Source organism: Phasianus colchicus, chromosome 7 (genome assembly GCF_987193195.1).
Source record: "Phasianus colchicus chromosome 7, bPhaCol1.hap1.1, whole genome shotgun sequence".
Classification (NCBI taxonomy): domain Eukaryota; kingdom Metazoa; phylum Chordata; class Aves; order Galliformes; family Phasianidae; genus Phasianus; species Phasianus colchicus.
Window position 1 is genome coordinate 18592251 of NC_143442.1, and position 22200 is coordinate 18614450.

General features: G+C 39.6%; 1 protein-coding gene across 7 annotated transcripts in view; it reads right to left on the reverse strand.

Moving 5' to 3' along the window:
- LRP2 (LDL receptor related protein 2) overlaps positions 1 to 20783 on the reverse strand; it is a 118497-nt gene extending 97714 nt beyond the window's left edge. For 6 of the 7 annotated variants that reach the window (XM_090143977.1, XM_090143976.1, XM_031599518.2 and 3 more), the window contains exon 1: positions 12930 to 13028. In XM_090143977.1, the coding sequence (XP_090000103.1) occupies positions 12930 to 13023 (94 nt within the window). In that variant the 5' untranslated portion in view covers positions 13024 to 13028. Of the gene's footprint in view, positions 1 to 12929; positions 13142 to 14686; positions 14854 to 17223; positions 17323 to 20685 lie in introns of those variants that run through there. The other variant, XM_090143974.1, reaches the window with a different exon arrangement.
- Between the last annotated feature and the right edge of the window lie 1417 nt (positions 20784 to 22200).

A 22200-nucleotide genomic window follows, 5' to 3' on the forward strand; every position in this document is an offset into this window, starting at 1 on the left:
TGACAGGTTCTCTTTTCTTTCTGCCTTCCAACAAAGGGTACTCTTTGTTCCTATTCAGCCCCCAAACAGAAAAAGCACCATGTCAGCTCACTGGTGGTCTTGCAGGTAAAGTCCCAGAGATGCACCTTTCATACACTTTGATGTCAGATTTTTACCTAGCCTAATTACACTTCAAACAGCCTGGGCTTTTGGAATGCTCAGGGAGGTGAAGCTGAACATCTGCAAATTCCAGCTCCATTCTCCCACACCAAGGAAGAAAGAAATAAAATTCATATTTCAACAAAGACCTCTGCTTATTTTTGTAAAACACTCTAGGATATCAAAAAGTAGTTTTTTGCTAGCAATTACAATAGGACAATAAACAAAGATTAAACTACAAAGTAGAATGAACTCAAAGTTCTGCTATATTTCACGCCACTGCCTTAAGATAGTATTTATTTTTGTCTTTATATTCTCTTCAAGTAGCATTAATATTTAATACAAACTATTCAGATTTAGAAATTATTAATAATCAGATTACATGAGCATCCACAGGTATTGCTGAAAGTTTATCTTCGATCATGAAGGCTGCACAACATCAAACATCTTTTGCCTAGATGTCCATAAAGACCACCATGTTAAAGAAATAATGGATAGTATCGAAGAAAATACAGTAGAAAATTAGTCTGCATTCAATTCACATAACTGGAATATTTCTGTATACAAAACACTGAGGACTGAACTTAAAGCAATAGATCTGTTTTTCTGCTAACAGTAACTGGACTGAGGTTTGACTCCCAAATCCTGATCATATAGATTCTTCAAAATACAGCGGAAACCCACTAACAATAACAAATTAGCTGGGTTTTTTTGTTAGTTTGTTTGTTTTTACAAAATAACAGAAGATTGTACTTCCAACCCACTTCTCCCTAGGAATCCACTCATATTTTAACATTACTGGATTATAAGTAGGACTTATAAGGAGGGTGGGCAGAATGGAAACAGAAGGAATACTTAACTTTCCTTTTTATTTTCTTTCATAAAGTTCACTGGACAAGCAGAGTCCTGCTCTATCTCAGGTGGATGAGCTAAATATTCCATGCTTGCGGGAGTAGAACTTGGGAACAACCGATGTTGTGAGCTCAGTGGAATGTTCAGTATCAGAAGCTGTTATAAATGAATCTTGCTTGTGGGATTATATCCCAATGACTGCTTTTTCAAGTATTATTCACTGATTTACAACAACAAACATCTTAAAATTCAAGAACGAAAGTGAAAATTTCGTCCTTCACTGTGGACTTCAAAATATGATGTTTCACTATAGAAAGAGGTAAGATTTTCATTTCAGAATCAGTTGCCAAAAAGCAGTGTTCTGTCAGTGCAAAAAAAATGAATTCTGGAGATAGCAGTCTCTTCTGCTGTAAAACAGTAATGCTATTTTAGATATAAGAAGAAATAATACAATTACACTACTAAATTCTTCATTCTAAAAGTATATTCTGTGCTTTGTCTGCGCACACTTGCACATACACTTGTCAACTATAATGTTTGCTAAAACTAAGGCATCAAAACTCATTTTGCTCACATGCAAACTCTTTTAAGACTACTTAAAATTAGTGTATTCTATGTCAAATTATTTGCTTTCAGTTAGTACAGTTATAAAACGACTATAGATTCATCTTTGCTAATGCGTCAACATAAATCCAGGAATTAAAGAAATTTAGTATTTTCATCTACTGAAACTAAGCAGGAAAGCTTTCCTGCGAGGAAGAAAAAGTTTCAAGTCTCCTGCAGGCATCAAGTTCAAAGGAATGACACTGTAAATGCCTCCTAGCAACGTTAAAGATATTCGTAATCCTCATCCTCTCTACCTTACTTTAGCTTTTTTAATTGAAGAAATAATGAATGTAAACAGCCTGATAGAAAACAGAAAACCTAATTTTATTTTTTTCAAGTAAAAACCTGAACAATACAGAGAACAAGCTCTGAATTTTCTGATAAGTCCCATGCAGTCCTCATGGGAAAAATAAATTGTCTGTTTAAGCTCTGATATTCAGAACAAAATAACCATGGTCTCTGCAGTATCACTTTATAACTATTCATTTTGGGGAAAAAAAAAAACAAAAACGCAATAGCCTTAAATTATTCACTACATAAATGTAAAAAAAAAAAAAAAAAAAAAAAAAAAAAAAAAAAAACCCAAACTTTAAATTTAAAACCATGACAGCTTCTTTATTATACATGCCCACACCACATATCACTGCCTATATCCTACAGTACTGTAAGCAAATTCGTAGAAACAGCAATATCTTTATAAACTTGATTCAACTCATACACTATTTAAAAAGCAATAAGTAAACTCTTAGGATGTTTGTAGTCCTAAAACAAGGCAGAAATAAGAAACAATCCTGTTAAGCAAGAGCTGATTCTAATAGACAGGATGTGATACTCCTTTCCATTGATATTATTTCTTATACTGAACAGTGTTCTTCCTCCAGTTTAAGTCACTGCTACATTTCCCACATTTCAGTGATGTCTGATTCTCAGTTATTAATTTTTACTTGACACTTTCTTTAACCTGACTGCATACGAAGTATTTGCATTGGTGAGACTAACAAAAATTATCTGTAGTCCTTTCCTGAGAGTTATTAACTGTCTGGCCAAATTCAAAGAAACTAGTATTTGTGGTACTGAAATATTAGCCTCCACAATACAAAAATGTATTTCAAGTACATTACGCGTAAAGAACATGTTCTGCCCTAAACTGGATAACCTTAACCAGTTGTCCCGACATTAGCTGTCTTAATCCACATATAATTCAATTGTGATGGTGTTAGGTGGGTAAGTGAAGCAAGCACTATGATCCCTAGGGAAGCACACTTCAGAGCTCTTCTAAATCCCAGAAGCTTATTTTTCATGAATAGAACATTAAATATGCAAAAATCTGTTCTAATTGACCAAATGACACGATGAGGAAGAAGAACAAGCAAACACAGGAGAAGTAAAAGGCACTCCCAATTACTCACAGAAGGAAGCATCCCAAGCATTTCTGTAAGAATGGGCCTTGCTAATGGCCCCGAGGGCTGCTGTAGAATAACAATTGGGAAACCAGGGGGTGATAAGGAGGGGGAGAAGATAGCCAAATGAGAAAGACCTTTGAGAATAGGAAGTATTTACAGCTACACAGTGCAAGGAAAATGGAGAAGGAAAAAAAAAAGTGCTCAAAAAGTGTTCAAACAATTTAAGAGAGAACATGTACAGTATATGCCATTAAGAAAATCTGACAGATGCAGTAGCAATGATAAAATCACCTTCTCACGGAGCTATTCCCATACTGAGAGCCTGCATTCTTTTTTAAATAAAGTTTTCAACCAATGTGCCGTTTGTTCTCAAAATTAAACCTCACGCTGAGATGGTGAACTGCATTCATTTCAGTCATGCTCTCCTGAAAGCTGATGAGTCACTACAGTATAAGGAATCTGCCTCAGTAATAGCCTTACAATCTGGCTTGAGACAATGAAATCATGTCATTTGTATTTTCTCTTACGCACTGTCGTTAAGACTGAAAACTGCTATGCAATATACAACACTTCACCAAATCATAAACTTTACGGGCATATTATACCATAGGTTATTAAATGAAAAATGAAACTTGTCATTAGAAAAATGAACTATTTCCCCTTACGGATAATAAATACAGTAAGCATACAGATCAAAAGCTATTTTTTTCTTTTCACCCCACAGAACCCATATTCCTAACAAAATTCTTCACAACTTAAGTAGTATCATCCTACCTAATGGGTCTCTTGAATTAAAAAAAGACACATTAATCTGCATCCCAAAGTTTCACAGGGTACCCAATCATCATTTTGAACACAGAAATAGTAATTGTGGTTTGTTGAAGACTAAATATGTGAGAATGTTTTCAGAAAAACAGAAGAACTGAAATGTCTGTGCAGAACAGATGCATCGTATGCTACAAGCACGTACTGTGCACAGACGTAATAATGCTGCTTACTGCTGTCAAGGACAACTACAGATATTACTTCAGATGCACTGGCAATTGCTACGTTTCCCCTTCATTCTGAAGTAATGTAATTTCAGCTAGCAACTAATAGTTACAGCTAGTCACTCACTATCAAGCTTATTGAAAAAGAAATTCCTCGAGAAAAGAAGGACCATCTGAACTGAGAGAAGTTGTCCAATATACTCTCACAGAACGCAATTTTATCTTAACAGACTCGAAAATCACTGACAAGAATTAAATTATCATTTTTAAAGGTGTTCTTTTTTCATAAAAATATTTTCACTAGAATAGTAATACTAATAAACATCTCTAAGTAAAAAGTCAAAATCCTTGAATTCATCAAAAGCAGATAAATACGTAAATCTATCCTATCATATGTGATCACAAATAACAGAAAAGGCATCGCTTCTCTCCCAAGTTTCACAGTGGTAGCAGAACACAGCACAGAATCACAAACGGCTGGGGTTGGAAGGGACCTTGCAGCCCACCCAGTCCCTCCCCCTGCTGCAGGCTGGTTGCCCCCACCCGCTCAGGCTGCCCACAGCCTCATCCAACCTGCCTTGAGCACCTCCAGAGATGGGTCACCCATAGCTCCTCTGTGCAGCTGTGCCATGGCCTCACTGCCCACTGAGTTAGAAATTTCTTCCTAGTATTTAATCTAAATCACCCCTCTTTTAGTTTAAAGCCATTTCCCGTTGTCCTCTCATTACAGTCTTCTGAAGGGCTCCTCTCCAGCTTTTCCGTAGGCCCCCTAAAGGTATTGGGAGGACACTTTAAGTCTGCCTGGAGCCTCCTATTCACAAGGCTGAACAATCCCAGCTCTCTCAGCCTTTCTTCATAGGAGAAGTGCTACAGCCCTCTGAGTTTGCATACACATTTGCAATCTTTAAATCATAATCCCTTCCTCATAGCAGTAGCTCCCATCAGTCTTCCCAAATGCGTGCTAGGAAGAGGGCCCCAACCATACCAGTATATTGTTGGTCAAAAAGACAGAATCTCTATGAAGAACATAATGGCTGAGATTTTCCCTCATTGGGGCAATAACGGGGGGTGCCTCTCTCCCCCTCTCTGCTACCTCATGAAATTTCTTGGATTTTAAGTGTCTGAGAATTCTCAACTCTATGAAAAAAGTTGAGTAGGCCAACAAGTTAGAAAGTATTGCACATCTAAAAAGAGAGCTCTTTGCTGTTAAAACATTCAGAAAACCAAACAAGAAACAGGCAAGAATGGTATCTGTTATCTAACAGGTAATAAGATCTTAGTATGGATAAAGTACTTTGGCAAGATCAGAGCTTTCACTTCACTTTTAGTTATTACTTCACTAAATTTCACTATTTGTCTTTTCGTTTTTCCTCAAATGAATTGAAGAGATGCCCAAATTTCTAAAGGATTTTGAGTACAGTTTTGAAGTTTTTCTTTTTTCTTTTTTAATATTTGTACCGTAAGATAATCATTTCAAAGTGCCTTCTGCTTCTGGCTTGTTAAAAGTTCAAAACTGCAAAAATAATGAAGACCAATAATATAATTTCTATATTTTCACTGTTAAATTGCTTTTTTTTTTTTTTTTTTTCCAATTGTCTGCAATTACAATACAAATCTCATGAAACACCACTGCTAGTGCACTTGCCAAAGAAGCCTGGCTGTCACTGCTGCATCCTTTGCTCAGGCAAAGCTCCCAGCAAGACAGATGGTGAGCCGGCCCCAGCAAGGCGACAGCATGATTGAGCTATGTCTGAGACTATTCAGATCTCCCTCTTGGTTCAGCCAACTGCAATTTGTCAAGGCTCAGATTATTAACTAAGTAGGCTCAGTTTAATTACACTACTAAATATCTTTCACATACTGCAGAGGTAACAAAAGGAATTTTAGTACTTTGGTACATTTACAGAATATTAGAAATTAAAACTCACTTCTGGTGAGAGTCATCAGGCTTCAAATTGCATTCTGTGGCTGACTTCATTCATACACAGAAGAGAAAAACTGCAAAGCTAACAGAACAGCTCTTGTACAGGTATGGAAGACACCACAAACTGTCGCTAGTTTCAGACACCAACGACAGTTCATCTGTTTCAAGTGAAATGGTTTAGAAACCTGCCATATCTTTCAGTAGTAAAAATCAGGTTTATTAACTCAGCTAGACCAATAAAATTGCTGCAGCATTCCAAGCGTTTGGTTATCATCCAACTCATTTATTGTACTGCAGGTTTAGAACAGCCCTACAATCTTGCTCAAAAGTGAACACGTGAGCAGTCCCATTCAAGTCAAGCCATCTGTTTACACTGTACAACTTTTCAAAAGTTTCCAGCAATGCTAACTATTACAGCCCTGATGGGAGCATTCTTCTAACTAGCATCCTAGCCAACCATTTCCTAAATTTCCTTACAGTAGCATTAAGCAGTGAGTGCATGGCCAACTGAGCCAAGCCACTGACTCACTACCATAGACAAAGGGTCTCTTTTTTTCTCCTTTCCAAAACCACTCCTCCCACTTAATGCTGAGGTTCACTTGCTTTTCCAGCCTCTAGTGACTACCAGACCTTTCTCTTCATTGTCCTAATTCACTAAGTCATCAAGAAAGTACCCAATTCACCAGAACTGGTTTAGTTTTCCATCAGGTTTGTACACGAAAATCACTCACTGAGAGGTCTGATAGTAGTACTAACATGAACATAAGTACTAACATAAAGTAAGCAGGAACACAGGCAGTAACACAGGAACATGCCATTGCAAGAGGGAGAAGAACAGTCTCCTGCTCCCAGTAGCAGTAGCTGTGAAATTGGCTTATCAATTCTGTAAAACCACACCCCTAGGTGACATGGTATGAGAGGGCCTAGATACCCTTAAGTGGGGCATCCCACTACTGGTGATTGATGTGAAGTTTGAAGCCAACTTCCTGCTTCTGGGCAGGCCTGTGGAGGACTACTTCTCCATGCAGGTACTTTAATTCTGCAAACCCTATACTCCTTCAAACTAAACTAAACCAAATCAACCCCCCCGGTATGGCTGAGTGGTTTCCAAAGATGAAACCCATCACCTAGATTGTAAATGTGAATATAGCAATTCCTGGGATATCTGAAGTACTACACGTCTTTGTTTTTAGTAAAGATGCCACAGAACTTAACTAAAAACCCCATCCCTCACCTTGTCTTACAAAAGCGAGAGCCTGCAGTCATCAGCCACAGAAGTCCCTGTTGCAGTGGACTCTTTCTTGGACTCTACAAAACAGGATGTGGCATCATGACCTGCTTGCATAAGAAAATAATTGGACAAACACAGTGTCTTCTGCTGAAAATCTGACTTCTTGAGTGCAAAACAAAGGCAATTTATTCATATTAAAAGCTTAAAATCTAACAGGGCATAAAGGAAGAACAATTTTGGTTAACTCTTTTCTGCCATTTTATTAATCCCAGCAAACTCTGTAACAGTGATCCTTAGATCTCTAATCCACTTCAAGCATTGCAAAACAAAGAAAACATTAAAAGGCTCAAAACCAACAGTAAAAGCTTATAGAACCTGCTAGAGGCAACCCATTCCATTAAACATTTCTATGCTTACTCATTAAACTTCATTTTCTTCAACTGTTCTAAAAATGTGCTGAGTTCAGAGGAAAAAAAAAAAAAAAAAAAAAAAAACAGCTAATAGAACATTACCGTAAGAAAGTAGACTGCAAAATGGATCTCCAGCAATAATAAGCTATTAAAAGAGATGTTTACTCTTCACCAAATCCTTTTTTCCATCTCGAAGATCAGTACAACTATGGGTTAGATTGGTACAACTCAGGGTTATTTTCCTTGAAATCAATGAAGCTGCACTGGCTTGACTGAGAAGAGCCCTTACTTTTTCTTCATCTAAAACAGCTTAAGATATTTTATGAACAAAGTACAGTTATTGGATTATATGCAGAAGCACTTAAAATAATTTGAAAAGAAGTTGACTTTTATTTGCCACACTCAGTGTAAACTATTAAAAACACACCAACAAATTATCTGATTATCGTAGCTAATTAACCACAGTGACCTAATCTAGCATCAAAACATCAACTTCTCTTTATATACATGTCAATCTGTAGATCATTAATTAGAAGAGACCCTTAATGTTTTTCCATCAATGACACCTCTACATCCAAAGTGCTACATGACTTCACTACTTATTAAATAAAGCTCTAAAATAGGAGAAACAAACACTCCTAAAAAAATGTGGTTGCACAGAAAGATTCAAAGTGTCATGGTATCTGCCCATCCAAAATGTTTTCACAAGGTCTCAGATAGAACAAGTTTTGTAGGAAGACTGAATTGCATTTAATCCAATACCCCCAATTGCTATAACGTCCGATTACTGCGTAATTAAGAATATGAGTATTAAGTAAGAAAAGTCTTGACAAATGAACCCCCAGATTACATATAAAATACTGGGAAGTTAAAAGCAAACATCACTGTACTTCAATATGACAATAATCTAACACTGCAAGATGGCAAGGGAGAAAAGCTCCAAAAACTCACTGATTTCATATCAACCCAGGAAGCCCAAAAAGAAAATTAATAAGCTTTAATGAAATTGCATTCTACCTTTCCCTCAAATGAATCTTTGCTCATTTCCTGCAAAACACATGGAAAGTAAATCTGGATTAAAGTGGGATTTCATTGCTCAAATTTCCAATCAGCTCAATATATAAAAGAAGATTTTGGTTTGTCTTACAGGGAAATTGAAGCAACACATGCATCACACATTTATCTTAGCTAAAATCTCCTTAAATGCTATGCCTCTATGCCTCGACTTCTGTAGCTTAATTATTTACTGTAACTCTAGCATTTGGCATAGAACCTAAATCTAACCAGGTGTCAGCCTATTACCGCCTTCAATTTTTAACTAAAATTTTGGGGGTTGTCCCATTCTTCACTTTAGCTGATTACTTAGCAAATTCCTGTTATGCTTTGCTGAACAGTATACAGAAAGAGTAAATTATTAAGAAAAGTCAAGATATGTATTAAAAGAAGGCTATTTATTAAAAAGAGCCTTAAAAAAAAAAAAAAAGACTGTCAGAGCACAGAACTACAACTCATTAATTAAAATGCCAGAAGATTACAATATGTTTTATCAAGATACTCATTCAAATTATCAGCCCTCAGGAAAAAGTAAGTTCAGAACTAGTCAGACATCAAGCTTTGCTCCTGATTTTTTCCAACTACATCACCAAGAGAAACAAAAAAAATAACCCTAGGAATATGAAGGAACATGAAGAATGCTGCAACCCAGTGATCATTTACAATACCTATTAAACTGTACATAAAGTTTGCATTGGCACAGTCATTTTCTTTGCCATCCTTTTTTCCTCCTCATTACTCCCAAATTCTTAGTCCCTGAGGAAAGCCTCATTCAAGGTCTTCTAACAGTGAGTCTTGGCAGGGACATAATCTCACAGACAAGCTGTGCTGTCACAGAAACATACACTGTGCCATACAACAGCATACCAGCATTGGCTCTGGCCTATTGCCTACAGCAATGTCATTATACATCATCTTACAGACATCAAACAGATTTGAATCAAGATAGTGTCTGTAAACACACTGAATTATTAATCTGAAGATTGAATTCTTACAATACTCGATGGAAAAGCATGTTTCTCCAAGCTATTCTTCTCCCTGCTTGGATTTACCATACATATTCTATGCATCACTGGCCTCACTTCATGCAACCATTCTTTGTGATTGATATTACAGCATACAGATTTGGTCTTAAAATAGGTCTTCGTTCCCATAGACAAATGAAGATCTTTAAATAGCAACAAATTTTAAGTCTGAGCTGTATTTAAACCAACAATTTCTCATTGGAGATTTAAGATGTAAATCAAATGCGATGCACAAACTTCATGTAATGGCAAAGCTGTGCAAATCACATCTTGACAAGATGCCCACAATACAGATAACTGGTTTTCTTTAAAAAAAAACAAAGTTTTTAAAAATTATATTCTGAACTTGATTACAACAGTAAACTTTTAAAAGTGACAGGAAACTATGAATTATTGAAAAAAAAGGAGCAAAAATACATCTTGAAAGTCAATCTAGCTGTGATATCCTGGGCTCTTTGCTCAATACAGAACACAAAAAATTAAAAAACTAGCATGTTTGTAATAAGAAAGACCACCAATAGGAACACTTCCATTTCCAGCTACTTTTCCAAGAATTTGTAAGTTTACACTAATACTATGATTACCTGCAAGGAAAATATAGCCTGGTTAAGAAATCATTTATTACATATGATTCACAGCAGCGTGAATCTGTCCTCCACACACGAGGAGTTCTGAAAAAATAAAAAGATCCATCAGAAACAGAGAAGAGGGAGTGTTGAGTAGCAAATTCCAATTTAGATGTAAACTACATCTACTAGATAGTACTACATAGATGTAAACTATGTAAACTACTTAGTACAGTGAAGGTCTGGCCTTAAAAAGCAAATTAGTACTTTGCAATAAATTACAGCAAAGCCAAAGCTTCAGTGCAAGTGCAAGTACATGTAATTCTGAAAAAAATAAGGTTGGTACTGTTTTACAACATGCACTAATTTAAAAGCATTGATGATAAGAAACAGCACTGAAGTTAAAATATTTAATTATTGATTTACATCATCTGTATTGAAATAGTTCATCAAGACCTAAGGTACACTAAATAAAAAAAAAAAGGAAGTTCAATTAAATTAAACACACATTGGCTCCAGAGATAATAAATATAGTAAGTTTAGAAATAATGTTCTTAATATTTTAGATCTAGAGAGAAGGGTTGTTTTTTTTTTTTTTTATAAAGAAAAACTGGCTTTTATGAATGATTTATATGTGATTTTCATATATATGAATGATGTTATAAAGAAACAAACAGCTCCACTAGCCCCAAAGCATTAGAAACACAAAAATCTCTAACCACTTTCAGGTACTAAATCCTTCCCTCAACAGAAGTTCAGCAGGCCTTCCACGTTAGATAAGGTGAAGCCAATAACAGACAGTACATGGAGCACTGCATGAACGTACAGACCTAGTATGCTTTGCAGAAAGATTAAAGAACTCATTGTTTGCCTGAGAAGTTGCCCTAGTGAGCTCATGTGCCCTCTGCAAAGCTGCTGAGAGTGCAACAACCATTCTGCATCTGGGGTCTGTGGCTACAAGCATGAAGGCCTCCCAGATTCCTCAAAACAAACATTAACATCAGTCCCATGACCCTCCTTTTTGGAGTTAGTCCGTTAGTTTTTCAGATTCCAGATGCAACATTTGCTACTTTAGGGGCAACAAGGCCTAGAGAGGCCTACAGAACCAGGTGCTGCATTGACAAGCAATATAAGGGGAGGTATTTTTATTCAGCCTTTAAGTGCTATGTTGAGGTCTAGTAAATCCAGAATTAAATAAACTGGGGGAGAATTATGATATTATCATCTGAGCAAGTGTGCAGGTGAAGTTCGTTCTAGAAACATCCAGCACATACTGGGAACACTCAGGTATTGCTAATCTCAAGCCTTCCTTGAGAAGAGGATTAGGCACAATAATATAATTTTCCCCAATTTCCTTTTAAGCCTCAATTTGGTTTCAAAATTCTCTTAATTTTTTATTTTTATTTTTTAAATCAGAGTCTGACATCTCAGGATTGAAGGAGCTCAGCTTAAGGATATCAAATACTTTACAAGAACAATCACCATGTGGCCTGGATTGTCACCGAGACATTTTATTAAGATCAGTTACGCTTCAACTAATACTAGACAGCCTCATTTATGCAGTTATTTATTGCACTTCCTCAGTAGGCACTGTGGGGAGGAATCAGAATACCCTGTTTCTACTGCCAGCAGATTCATGTTCCAGAGCCCACGCTCCTCTCCCTTCACACCTTTTGCAGGGCACGTCCCAAACGGCTAAAAGTGGCCGAGCAAGAAAACACACTTTGAGGTCAGCGCCGCAGCCCCCATCGCACGCAGCGTGCAGCAGCACACGGGATTAGCTGGCCGCCCAGTGTGACCTCCCTGCCAGGGCCTTTGCAGGGCTCCTGCTGCACATTAGCCATCTCCTCTTTCGCCGCTCCTAAGAGGGAACTGCTAGCAGCAGTTGCCGCATAATTACTTGCTTGATTCTGTCTAAGGAGCTTAAGCTAAGAGTTGAGCAAGGCAAGCAGATTAACCATTTGGGCGCACACGCAGCGCACCAACACGACGGCCGGCGGCTCCCGGCCCCCAGCCGGGCCCAGGGGCGAGCTGCGGCCCCTCACCCCGCCGCAGCCGGGAGAGCGCGTCCGTCCCGGTCCCGCCAGCCCCGAGCGCCGGCCCGCGCCCAGTCACATGCTGCCGGTCGCCTAGCAACGGCAAAGCCCAACCGCGGCGCTCCGCCGCGAGCTGTGACCGGCACCGGCGGGGCCGCCCCCCGCGAGGAGCTGCAAGGCACGGCCGCCTCGTGCTACGTGCGGGACCCGCTGCCCGCCGGCACCGGCGCTCGGCACGGCTCCGGAAAGCGCACCGGAAAGGGCACGGGACGCTCCGTGCCGCAGAACGCGCTTCGCTGGCGAGAAGGGAGCGGGGACCGCAAGGAACAAACCGGGAAGGCTCTGCTAGGTTCTGTCGGGCTTCATCTCGCCCAGAGCCAGAACGGGTGCCCGAGCACGCGGAGGGCAGACCGCAGTGCTGCACGGCCGAAGCGGCCCCTCCGCGCCCAGCAGCACCGCACAGCCCGAGAAAAGTTTGTACAAAGCAGAAAAGCCATCCCGGGATAACTACTTAGTACCAAGATAAGGGAAAGCGAAGAGCCGATGGGGGGGTTGCAGGCTCTTTTAAGGCAGAATTAACTCCCAACACACGGCCCTGGGGACAGCGGCTCCCTGCTACCAGCACCGGCTCCGCTGCTCCGGCGGCCGGCGCTGGGCTCTCCTCGCAGCCGCCCGGGCAGCGGGAGCAGCGCTTACCTTGGCAACTGCCCTGCAGGATGCACGCAGCGAGCAACAGCAGCACTCTGCAGACAGTTGCTGCTCTTCCACCCGCCTGCTGCCGAGTTCCCATCTGGGCTGGGATGCTCCAGCTCCCTCCGGGCCGGCCGCTCCGCTTCGGATGCCGCTCCGCAAAGAGAACTCGGGATCTTTTTTCTATCCTGCTAGTTACAGAAGAAAGCCGCGCTCCCCTGTTGAGACATCGCGTTCTCTATAAACTCCCACCCTCCAGACATTGCATAAAGCTCTTTATACCCCGCGGCCCCGGAACCAGCATGAGAGAATGAGGCGCGGAGCGGGCCCTGTGGCCGCACTGTCCGCCCCTCCCTCCGCGGGGCAGCGGGCGTCGTGTCCCAACCCGCAGCGCTGCGCGCTGGGGCAGAGCGGGGCACCGACCGTCCGCAAGCAGCAAGTGTCCCTGCTTTTAGCGTCCCAACGGCACGCTCCCAACGAGGGAAACGTATCTGACAACTTGGAAATACCCAGTTAGCAAACACAAGGGATAACACTTATAATTTGGTTATTATCGTTCCTCACATTAGCATTGCAAAAGGCAAAGCGCAAACAATATTACTTCTGCTCTTTCTTAGGAGATGTAATCAGGTTGGTAAAGTACTTTTGCTGAGAATGCTGGAAACACCAGCTGGCCACCTTCCTCTGGTCCTACCTACAGCACAGGTGAGGCACCTGCTTGTGTTTTATCGCTGCTGTTGCAGGAATCACATACCTACAAATGAAGCTGGAGCAGTACAGAGGAGCACAGAGAAAGATACAGATACCCAGGTGCTTCAGGACAGAACATGGGCCTGGGAAAAGGGCACGTATTTGGGATGCTTTCTGCACAAACTCAGAAATGTTATAGATAAACTAAGTGAAGTTGAATTACTTTGTTTGATGCTGGTCAGGAGTAGGCTTCAGTATAGAAAATTGAGATATGCCAAGCTGTTCCTTTCTGTGCCTGTTCACACAGACAAGTGTGTGAAAAAGAGACTGCTGTGCATATGCATGGTGGGAAGATGGGTCTGTTTGTCCTGCAGGAAACTTGGGCAGATGAATTCTAACAACACCAGCCTTAGAAATTCTCTGTATCGTTTGTTTGTTTCACATCGCACTCATTACAATGGGTGCTTGATAGCAACAGAATTTGAAGTGATATTTGAAAAGTGATATTTAAAACCAAACACCTCTTTTTGCTTATAATTTCAGGTTGGGATGGGGAGACCTGCATTACACTTGTAGAAATTTTAAAGAAACGTGTTGTTGTTTATTGGCAGACTGAGATTTTTCTCTAGGTCCTGCAGGACGCTAATCCTCCTAACTCTCTCCTAAGGTTTTCTATCTATCGGGCTAGAAAAGGAAGCGGGGCGGTGGGGAGCGGGGGGGGAGGGGGGGAGATGTGGAGTGTGGGCTTTTGCGAGGTTGTGATTTATGCAGGTTCGGGGCTGTTTGGTGTAGTGGTACGACACAGCACCGGGGTCAAGCCACAAGAAACACAGGGGGCAGATCAGAATATTCAATTAGCTTCCTGGCACCTCTGAATCACAAAGAGAGGATAAGATCTCTCCATCACAAGATCCAGAGCTGCCGGGGGAGGGGACCTGCCCTCTTCAAATCTCCCTGCTCCCTCCCACCCGCTCTCCTTTCACCGTAGGAGAACAGCGCTTGAAACATTCCTTTCTGCACGGAAGGACTTTTCCTATTGTTGTTTTCTTTGTGTTTCAGTGTTGCCAACTTACTGGAATTCTTGTCGTGGTTTCACAGCAAGGCTCAGGCTGACCAAACGGAACCAGCTGCGTTTGTGTATGGGGCCGCCGCCGCTTTAATCCCCCAACAACGCCGATGGGGAGGGACGGAAGGGATCCTCGAAGGGGCACGGGCAGATCCGCTCAGTACGGATGGGTACCTGAAAAGCCAATACACCAACACTGTTCTTAATTAGAAGGGGAATGGTTTAAAGCTTCTCACACCCCAGCAATGCGCAGACAGGGTCTGAGAGCTGCAACCCCAGACTGGGAGCTACATGCACCCTTGGTCACTGCTTCTTTGAGTGGCCTGGATGCAAGGTTTGAGAGGCACCTGTTTCACACAGCTGGCACACAGAAAGCATGCTCCTGCCTCCATTGCCTTTACCATTCCCCAGAGGGCTGAGGGAAAGAACTATTCTCAAACAGGAATGAATGGAGACACCACAAACAGTGAGGGCAAGCCCTATTCTGAAATAGTGGGTCAGCCTTCCTCACCATTATTCCTAGCACTCAAACAGAAATTACCCAGTTACTTTGCTGGAGAAGAATGAGTCATTAAGGAGCCAGCACAAGATCATGCTGTTTTCAGTTTACTTAATAAAAAATATTCTCCTCTCACTTAACCTAATCACCCAACAAAGGAGCACTATTCTGCTGGACACCATCAAGCAGCACTTCAGCAGAGCTGAGCTGCAAGATGAAACACATCCAGGCTCTCCTGTAAATATATCCAAAAACTGTACCAATAGAGTGCAGCTCTCTCTCTTAGCATTCTGTTGACTGTCAGTTGAACACTTTCTGACTGAGCTAGATCTAGGGTTTCTTAATGCATTATTTGAGGTTTAAGATGCATATTACATCTGTTACAAGGTTAGAGGGGAGAAAACCAGCAATGCAGTTATTTACTGAATTCTGGGTTTAATTCAAAATGTAGCTTGGGAAGTGTTTGTTTGCCTAGTTTGTGCTGTAAGCAAGCACAATTGAAAAAGCTCTTAACATTATAATTTAGAGCAAACAGCCATGTTGCTTACACATGAAAGGTGCATGCTAAGCACTGAAGTTAAAAATTGAAAGGCCTGATTTCTGACCAAAGTTCAGTTCTAATTTGCAGTATCCAAGCTCATCCAGTTCTTAACAAATAGACAAAAACACCAGGGTTGATGTATGACTAGATAAAGACACAAAGCTGATGGCTAAAGGAGGAGGGGAGAGATTCACTCAAAGAAGCAGCAGGTCAGACAAATTTCTTGTCTGTTCTAAACTTCTCAGGACAGTTTACAGAGGCTCAGGATTTGCCTCGTGCATTATCCAGTGCTTTACTGGGTAATGTAATTGTCACTGGCATTTGGTAATCTTGTAGCCAATGTGTCCTTGAATAAACCTAAGTTTTTCCAAATAGAAAACATTTTATGTCACTAACAGTGTTTTGAATTTCACATGCAAGTTTCATCATGAAATCACATGCCTTTAGTATGATAAGCTACTTCATTGTTTTTGTTTAATCATACTAAAGCAAGGCTACCTGTAGTCATGCTAAGAATACTAATATGAAAATACAAATCTAAACTAAAAATGACTCGATCTCTACCCGGGTGATAGTGTAACAACCCAACAGCAGCAAGTTCATTGTTCAGATTTCATCCATCTTTGCTGCTTTATAATTTGAAGCGTCACGCTTATTTAACACAACAGCAGAAAACAGCCGTTGAGTTCACCAAGTTTCTGATATAAGCTACATCATATTTCACAATACCTAAAATAATGGCACTTACTTGCCTGGGAGGTATTTTTCTCAAAACTTTTTTTAAAGGCAAAAATAAACCACCTAAGTTTGAAATAATAAAAAGAGGGCCTTGCTTGACATTGTTCTCAAGCATCTAATGCATATTCATCACTGAAGCACAGATTTCCAGAAGACAAACACACTGGATCAAAGGTGAATATACAGTCCACATGAATGCAAAAAACATTCAACCCAGGAGCCGTGAATCAGGCCAGAACAGAACCCATTAAGTCAGGACAGCTCAGTGCAGCCAGTGCTATGGAGCGAAGTTCTCAAGGTCTCCTGGTTAGTAACACATTACAACTTCTCTTTCAATCTGGAATTTAATTATTGCACCCTGGAACAGAAAGAAGCTCATGGAAACTGCGCATCTTTCTGAAAACTGCCACTGAACAAGTGAGACTTGCAAAGACATTCACAACAACCAAACAACCCTGTTTGCTTTTGTTGGTTGGTTGTTTTGTGTTTTTTTTTTTTTTTTTTTTTTTTTTTTTTTTTTTTAACTCTGCAGCATTGGGCCTGTGAAGGACTTTAACAGTAACAGTACAGAAATTAGAGGGTTTCTTTACCTGAAATGTGGAAGAAAACAGGGAAAGATTAAATACTCCCAATCTTGTCCTTCCACCCCCTTGGTTGGCACTGTTTGGTTCAAACTGCAAGTCCCTTAGCCCTGGAGACAGTCACAAAACAAGGATAGGCATGCGTTCCCCCTGGCTATAGCTCTACTTATCAAAGCTCTTGGTACCTGTCTTACTGCAAGCAGTCGTCTTTGGCACTTTGTCTCTAAGGAACGGAACTCCTTACTTTTGCTCAAGTTCACTGACCATTCAGCAAAATCTCTGCCCTGCAAAGAAGCAACACAGAATTTGTACCTAAGAAGGAACAGGGAGTAAAGAGGCATTTCCAAATAACTTATGTTCTAAAAATTTATTAGGATACTCACAAGGGAAGTAGGGTAATATGGATTAACTCTGAAGACATTTTATGAGAGCAAACTGAGCTATGCTGAGAAAACTCAAGACTGGAATCCTTGTCTTGATATTTTCCCAGAAAACAGACTTCATTCTTACAGCCACGTCTAGGCAGCTCTGCAAAACCGTAAGTGAATATCCCAAGAACGCTCATATAGTAGAAAATAATTACTGAATGAGCATTTACCTCAGGTTTCTACTGTATTCTACTGTATAAAACAGTAGAAATATTAGTCTTTTCCATGTTAATTTAGGTGTCCTGTATGATACAATCCACTTCCAAGGTTATGCACCTCAACACCATATTCCATGAAGGAGAGAAATGCATAGCACATCTTTCAAAATAACAGCCAAAGCATTTTTATTTCTGAAGCCCAGTCCTGCTACTTTCCATTGGATGCTACCTCATCCAATATACCAGCAGGTATAGTCATTGATGAAGACAAAGTAGTGAAGGAAGTACACTGTCCCATATATTACATAAATGTAAATACATACAGCAAATGAAACAAGAAAGGAAAGAAGTATACCACACTAGAGAACATTACTCTAGTGCAACAGCTTACTATATAAGAAGTCACTTCAGCTTCTGAAGCATTCATTTCTGGTTTGAGACACCTGGGCCTGTCCAGCAGAACACTAAATACTCACTACTGTAAACAAAATTGATGGGAGCTGTGCTTTTAACATATACAAAGTACACAGAAACTGAGTCCTTGATGTCCTGAGATGCTCAAAAATCAAATGATATGTTTAAACAGAACTTTTCAGTGCCTCAATTTTCTGATGTAAAACTAGGTGAATCTCCCAGGCACTTTGTAGATGAGAACTAGAAAAATCCAAAAGAAAAATCAGTTGTCTTCTCAGAGAAAAATATGTTGTACAAAAGAGGATAAAACTGTATAAACATCCACCTCAGCAAACGGTATAAATAAATGCAGATATGATGCTAGAATAGGCAACAGAGTAGACCTAGTAAGAGGTGAGATTACTGTTCATTAATGTAGCATCCAAGGCTAGAATGTCTCACAAATTACTTCTGTCATTTCCCACAGAGCTGGTTTCAAAACTTAATTACCAAATAGGCAACAGTACCTACTGTGTGCCAGTATCTTAAGTTATCTATTTTCTTTGCCACACATCTCTATTAATCAAAGAGTTTGGGGATGTTCAGGATGAACTTCAAAAATGGATTTCTCACATGCTAAGAATTGCTATGTGATGTTTTTCCAATAGCCAGGATCAAATGCTCCAGAGATTCCAGAGGCATCCAAAGAAAAGGACGAAAGAAGAAACAAACAACACTGAGCAAAAGAGAAGATGGTTTAGCAGTATAGGAGATTGTAGGTGACAGACTATTATAGTTTTGATACATATTTCAGACAGCTAGAGATTAAACACTTCCTACTTAACAAAAAAAGCAGAAAATATAGTGCTATTCCATGAATTTTGTACTCACTTGAAAAAGATGACATCAGTAGGCCTATGAAAGAATCTTTCTGAAAACAAAGATATTCAGCATACGACCAAAATACAGCTGCCCTGCAACATCCTATGAATACCAACCATTGAGCTATAAAGTATTTACAGTATATTTTTTGTAATATGAAATGGAAAAACAAAGTAAACATTAATTCAATACAACTGCTACATTTTTAGCTATTCTTAGCTGACAGCTAGAGAACTGTACACAAGCCTCTTGCTTTGAAAATAGTACCTGATTCAGCCAACTTGCAAAACTGCTTTGACAAGAAGAGACCAAACTCATGAATGCAGAAGGTAAAAAGGATTACAGTAATTTAAAACAAACAAACAAACCTTGCTCTTTTCCTTGGGGGTACTTGTTTGCAGGAACAAGATACAGAACAGTTCAGTGAGCAAAGACTTTGGTAAGCAAGGTAACTGCCTTGAGAAGTTCGCAATTCCTCATTTATCTATCATCCTTCTGAGCTGCAGCATTGCAAATCATCATCCCTTTTGTCCCTGCAGTTATTTAGGTTCTCAAGAGAGAGGGACTGCTGTGCCTGCTTTACAGCACAGTTCCGCAAATGCAGGAGCAGGCTGCAAATGCTAGTAAGGAACACAACACTCAAACTGACTTCACCATTCATGTGAACATCTCATCAGACTGTACCTTAATAGCCAGGAGAAACTGGCAAATTCCATGTCTGGAGAAGCTAGAGTCACTTAAGCTACCAGCAAGAGAGCATGCAATGTTATTTTTATAGCCACATCACAGAATGAGAATTGAGGTGAAAGTTTACCATCAAGAACAGCATAATGGTGCGTCTTGTCTTTTGCAAGGTATCTAACTGAATTCCTCCTTGTCAGCACCTATTCTTGCATACAGAAGTTATTATTGTCTAATCCACAGTTCCAGAATTTAAGATCTTTTCCTCATTAGGAGGCTCGCAAAGAACCCATCGGAGTAAGGGGTACCTCCTACCGTTTTGAAGACAGACTGATCAACATTATTCAGAATACGATCTTAAAACCACTAAGTTACTCCTCTGGTGGCTAGCTTAAGAAATTTTGGATCTGTAACACTTGAGTTTTCTAGTGCAGCTGCACTACATCACATGGTGAAGGGCAGAGTCAAGAAACTGGAACACATTCATTACTTGTGCTTACATTCCTACTGGAACAATACTTTGAACAAAAAAAATGTTTACAAACAAAGCTATGTGATGTATCCACTGTAATTACTGTTATCTTCAGCAGTATGGAAGGTCCTTTTTTGCTTTTGTTGGTTGGCTTGTTTTAAGATAAACAGTTATCCTTAAATGTCATTGTAAGTCAGAGCTATGAGCCATTCAAAGAAATAGCAGGTTTCTTACCATATTCCCCTGGACATTAAAAACCTCCTTTCATTCCTTAGGAATGACTGTTAAACATTTCAACTTCCCCGAAAAACTGAAGCTACATCACTTTGTGTCAGGCACTTTAAGAGATACTAATGAAAATGCCCTAGGTCCCCATAATCCTTTGTGGCTGATTAGGTACAGAAGAAGTGTTGTTTCATTAATTGGAAGGCTATGAGCCTGAAACCTCATATTGACCTGAAAGTAATGTTTTATTCATATAGGAGTGTTGTACTCAAAACTCCAGAAATAATTAAGAGGACAAGCATCAAATCTTAGACCTTTGAATTATGAAGCTGGATAACCAGTTAATTATTGCACAGTAGAAAAGAAGAGAGGATTCAGTAGTTCTGATAAATCACCATTTCCATATACCTGTGAAAAGCTGATGGGTGATCAGGAACACACTGCTAAGAATGACTTCAATTCTCAAAACATTCAGATTATTTCCACAAGTTGCAGTTAGAAGTTTTTTTTTTTTCCTGGATTAAAAAAAAACGGGGGGAGGACATAAGATTAAACTCTGGCTCTATTATACCAACAAGGAAAAGCTCCAAAGTTCAGTAGTCAGCTAAGATTAATCAGCAATGACCAGCTCCCCAAAGCCATCAAATGCAGAAAAAAAATAAGGTATTTTTCAAAAGGAGACAAAAAAAAAAAAGGCACGATTTTAGAAACCAGATATCCAGTTGTTTTAGATGCAAGCAGAAAGTCATTGTAGTCAGTAAATAGTTTATTCATCAACTTCTCAGACAGTGTCCTGAAATTTTATTAGCTGTTGCTTCTGAACAGTATTGAAGGCTTGTTACCTCTTGAACATAATGAAGAGCAAGAGTACATGTATCAAAGGTAAAGGCGTTATTTTAAAAGCTGTCATCATCCTACAGACATGATTATATGATCCTACATGATGATAACAAAGAGAAACTTTGCTGACTTATGTTTACATTTTCCAGCAGAAATAGACATCTCTCTCTCTCTTTCCAGCATGATACCTAGTGAAAATTCCAGACAAACATTTACATCCTCATCAACAAACACAACCACCATCCTTGTAATACAAACTAGTCATGTCTATTCCTTTATGCATCTCACTGCCAATAATCACCGTTGATTCCATCTTGCTTGGGCTTTGTCAAGTCTGATGTATCTTGTAACATAGTAGCTTTAGAGAAGCTTTTTCACCTGTTAATTCATGTAAGTGAGCCTCAATAAAACATATGACACAACCAAGATACATGAAACTTTTCTCATGTTTTTTTTTATCATCCAACTTTTCCAATTATCATCAGATTATTTTAATTACTGAAGCATTGACTACAATCAATAGTACAAACATAAATAAAAAAATTATATATTCTCTTATTGTCAGCATTCTTCTATTTCTACGCCAAGGTCTTTTAGATGAAAAAAGACTAAAACCAAATGTTACTAGTAGAGCTCTAACACCAAGAACCATTTACCATTTTCTTAATGAACATCCCATTCTTCTCTACTTCTGCTGCCATATCCTCAGTTATTCCAGTATGGATCACATTCTTTTAAATTGCTATTTCCTTTCCCTCCTCTCCCTCCCCTTCTTGTTTTCCTTATTTCTCCTTGCAGACACTAATTTTCTTCTTTAAAGATAAGGTTACAGGAGACAGCAAACAGTACCGCAAACAAAGAATGTAATCAATAACTGCAGCAGTTTTTATTACTCTTTTTATAGTACAACATACTTCTTATGTAAACTCACACGTTGATCGAGTTGGAATACAAGATAAAAGATCAGATTAACAACTATGAAGTTGCTGGTTTGAACTAACTTACCACTGTAAAAACCTCATAGAAACTGAATATGGACTAGGGTCATCAGAGCAGATTCTACTGCAGACCACAACAAGAGCG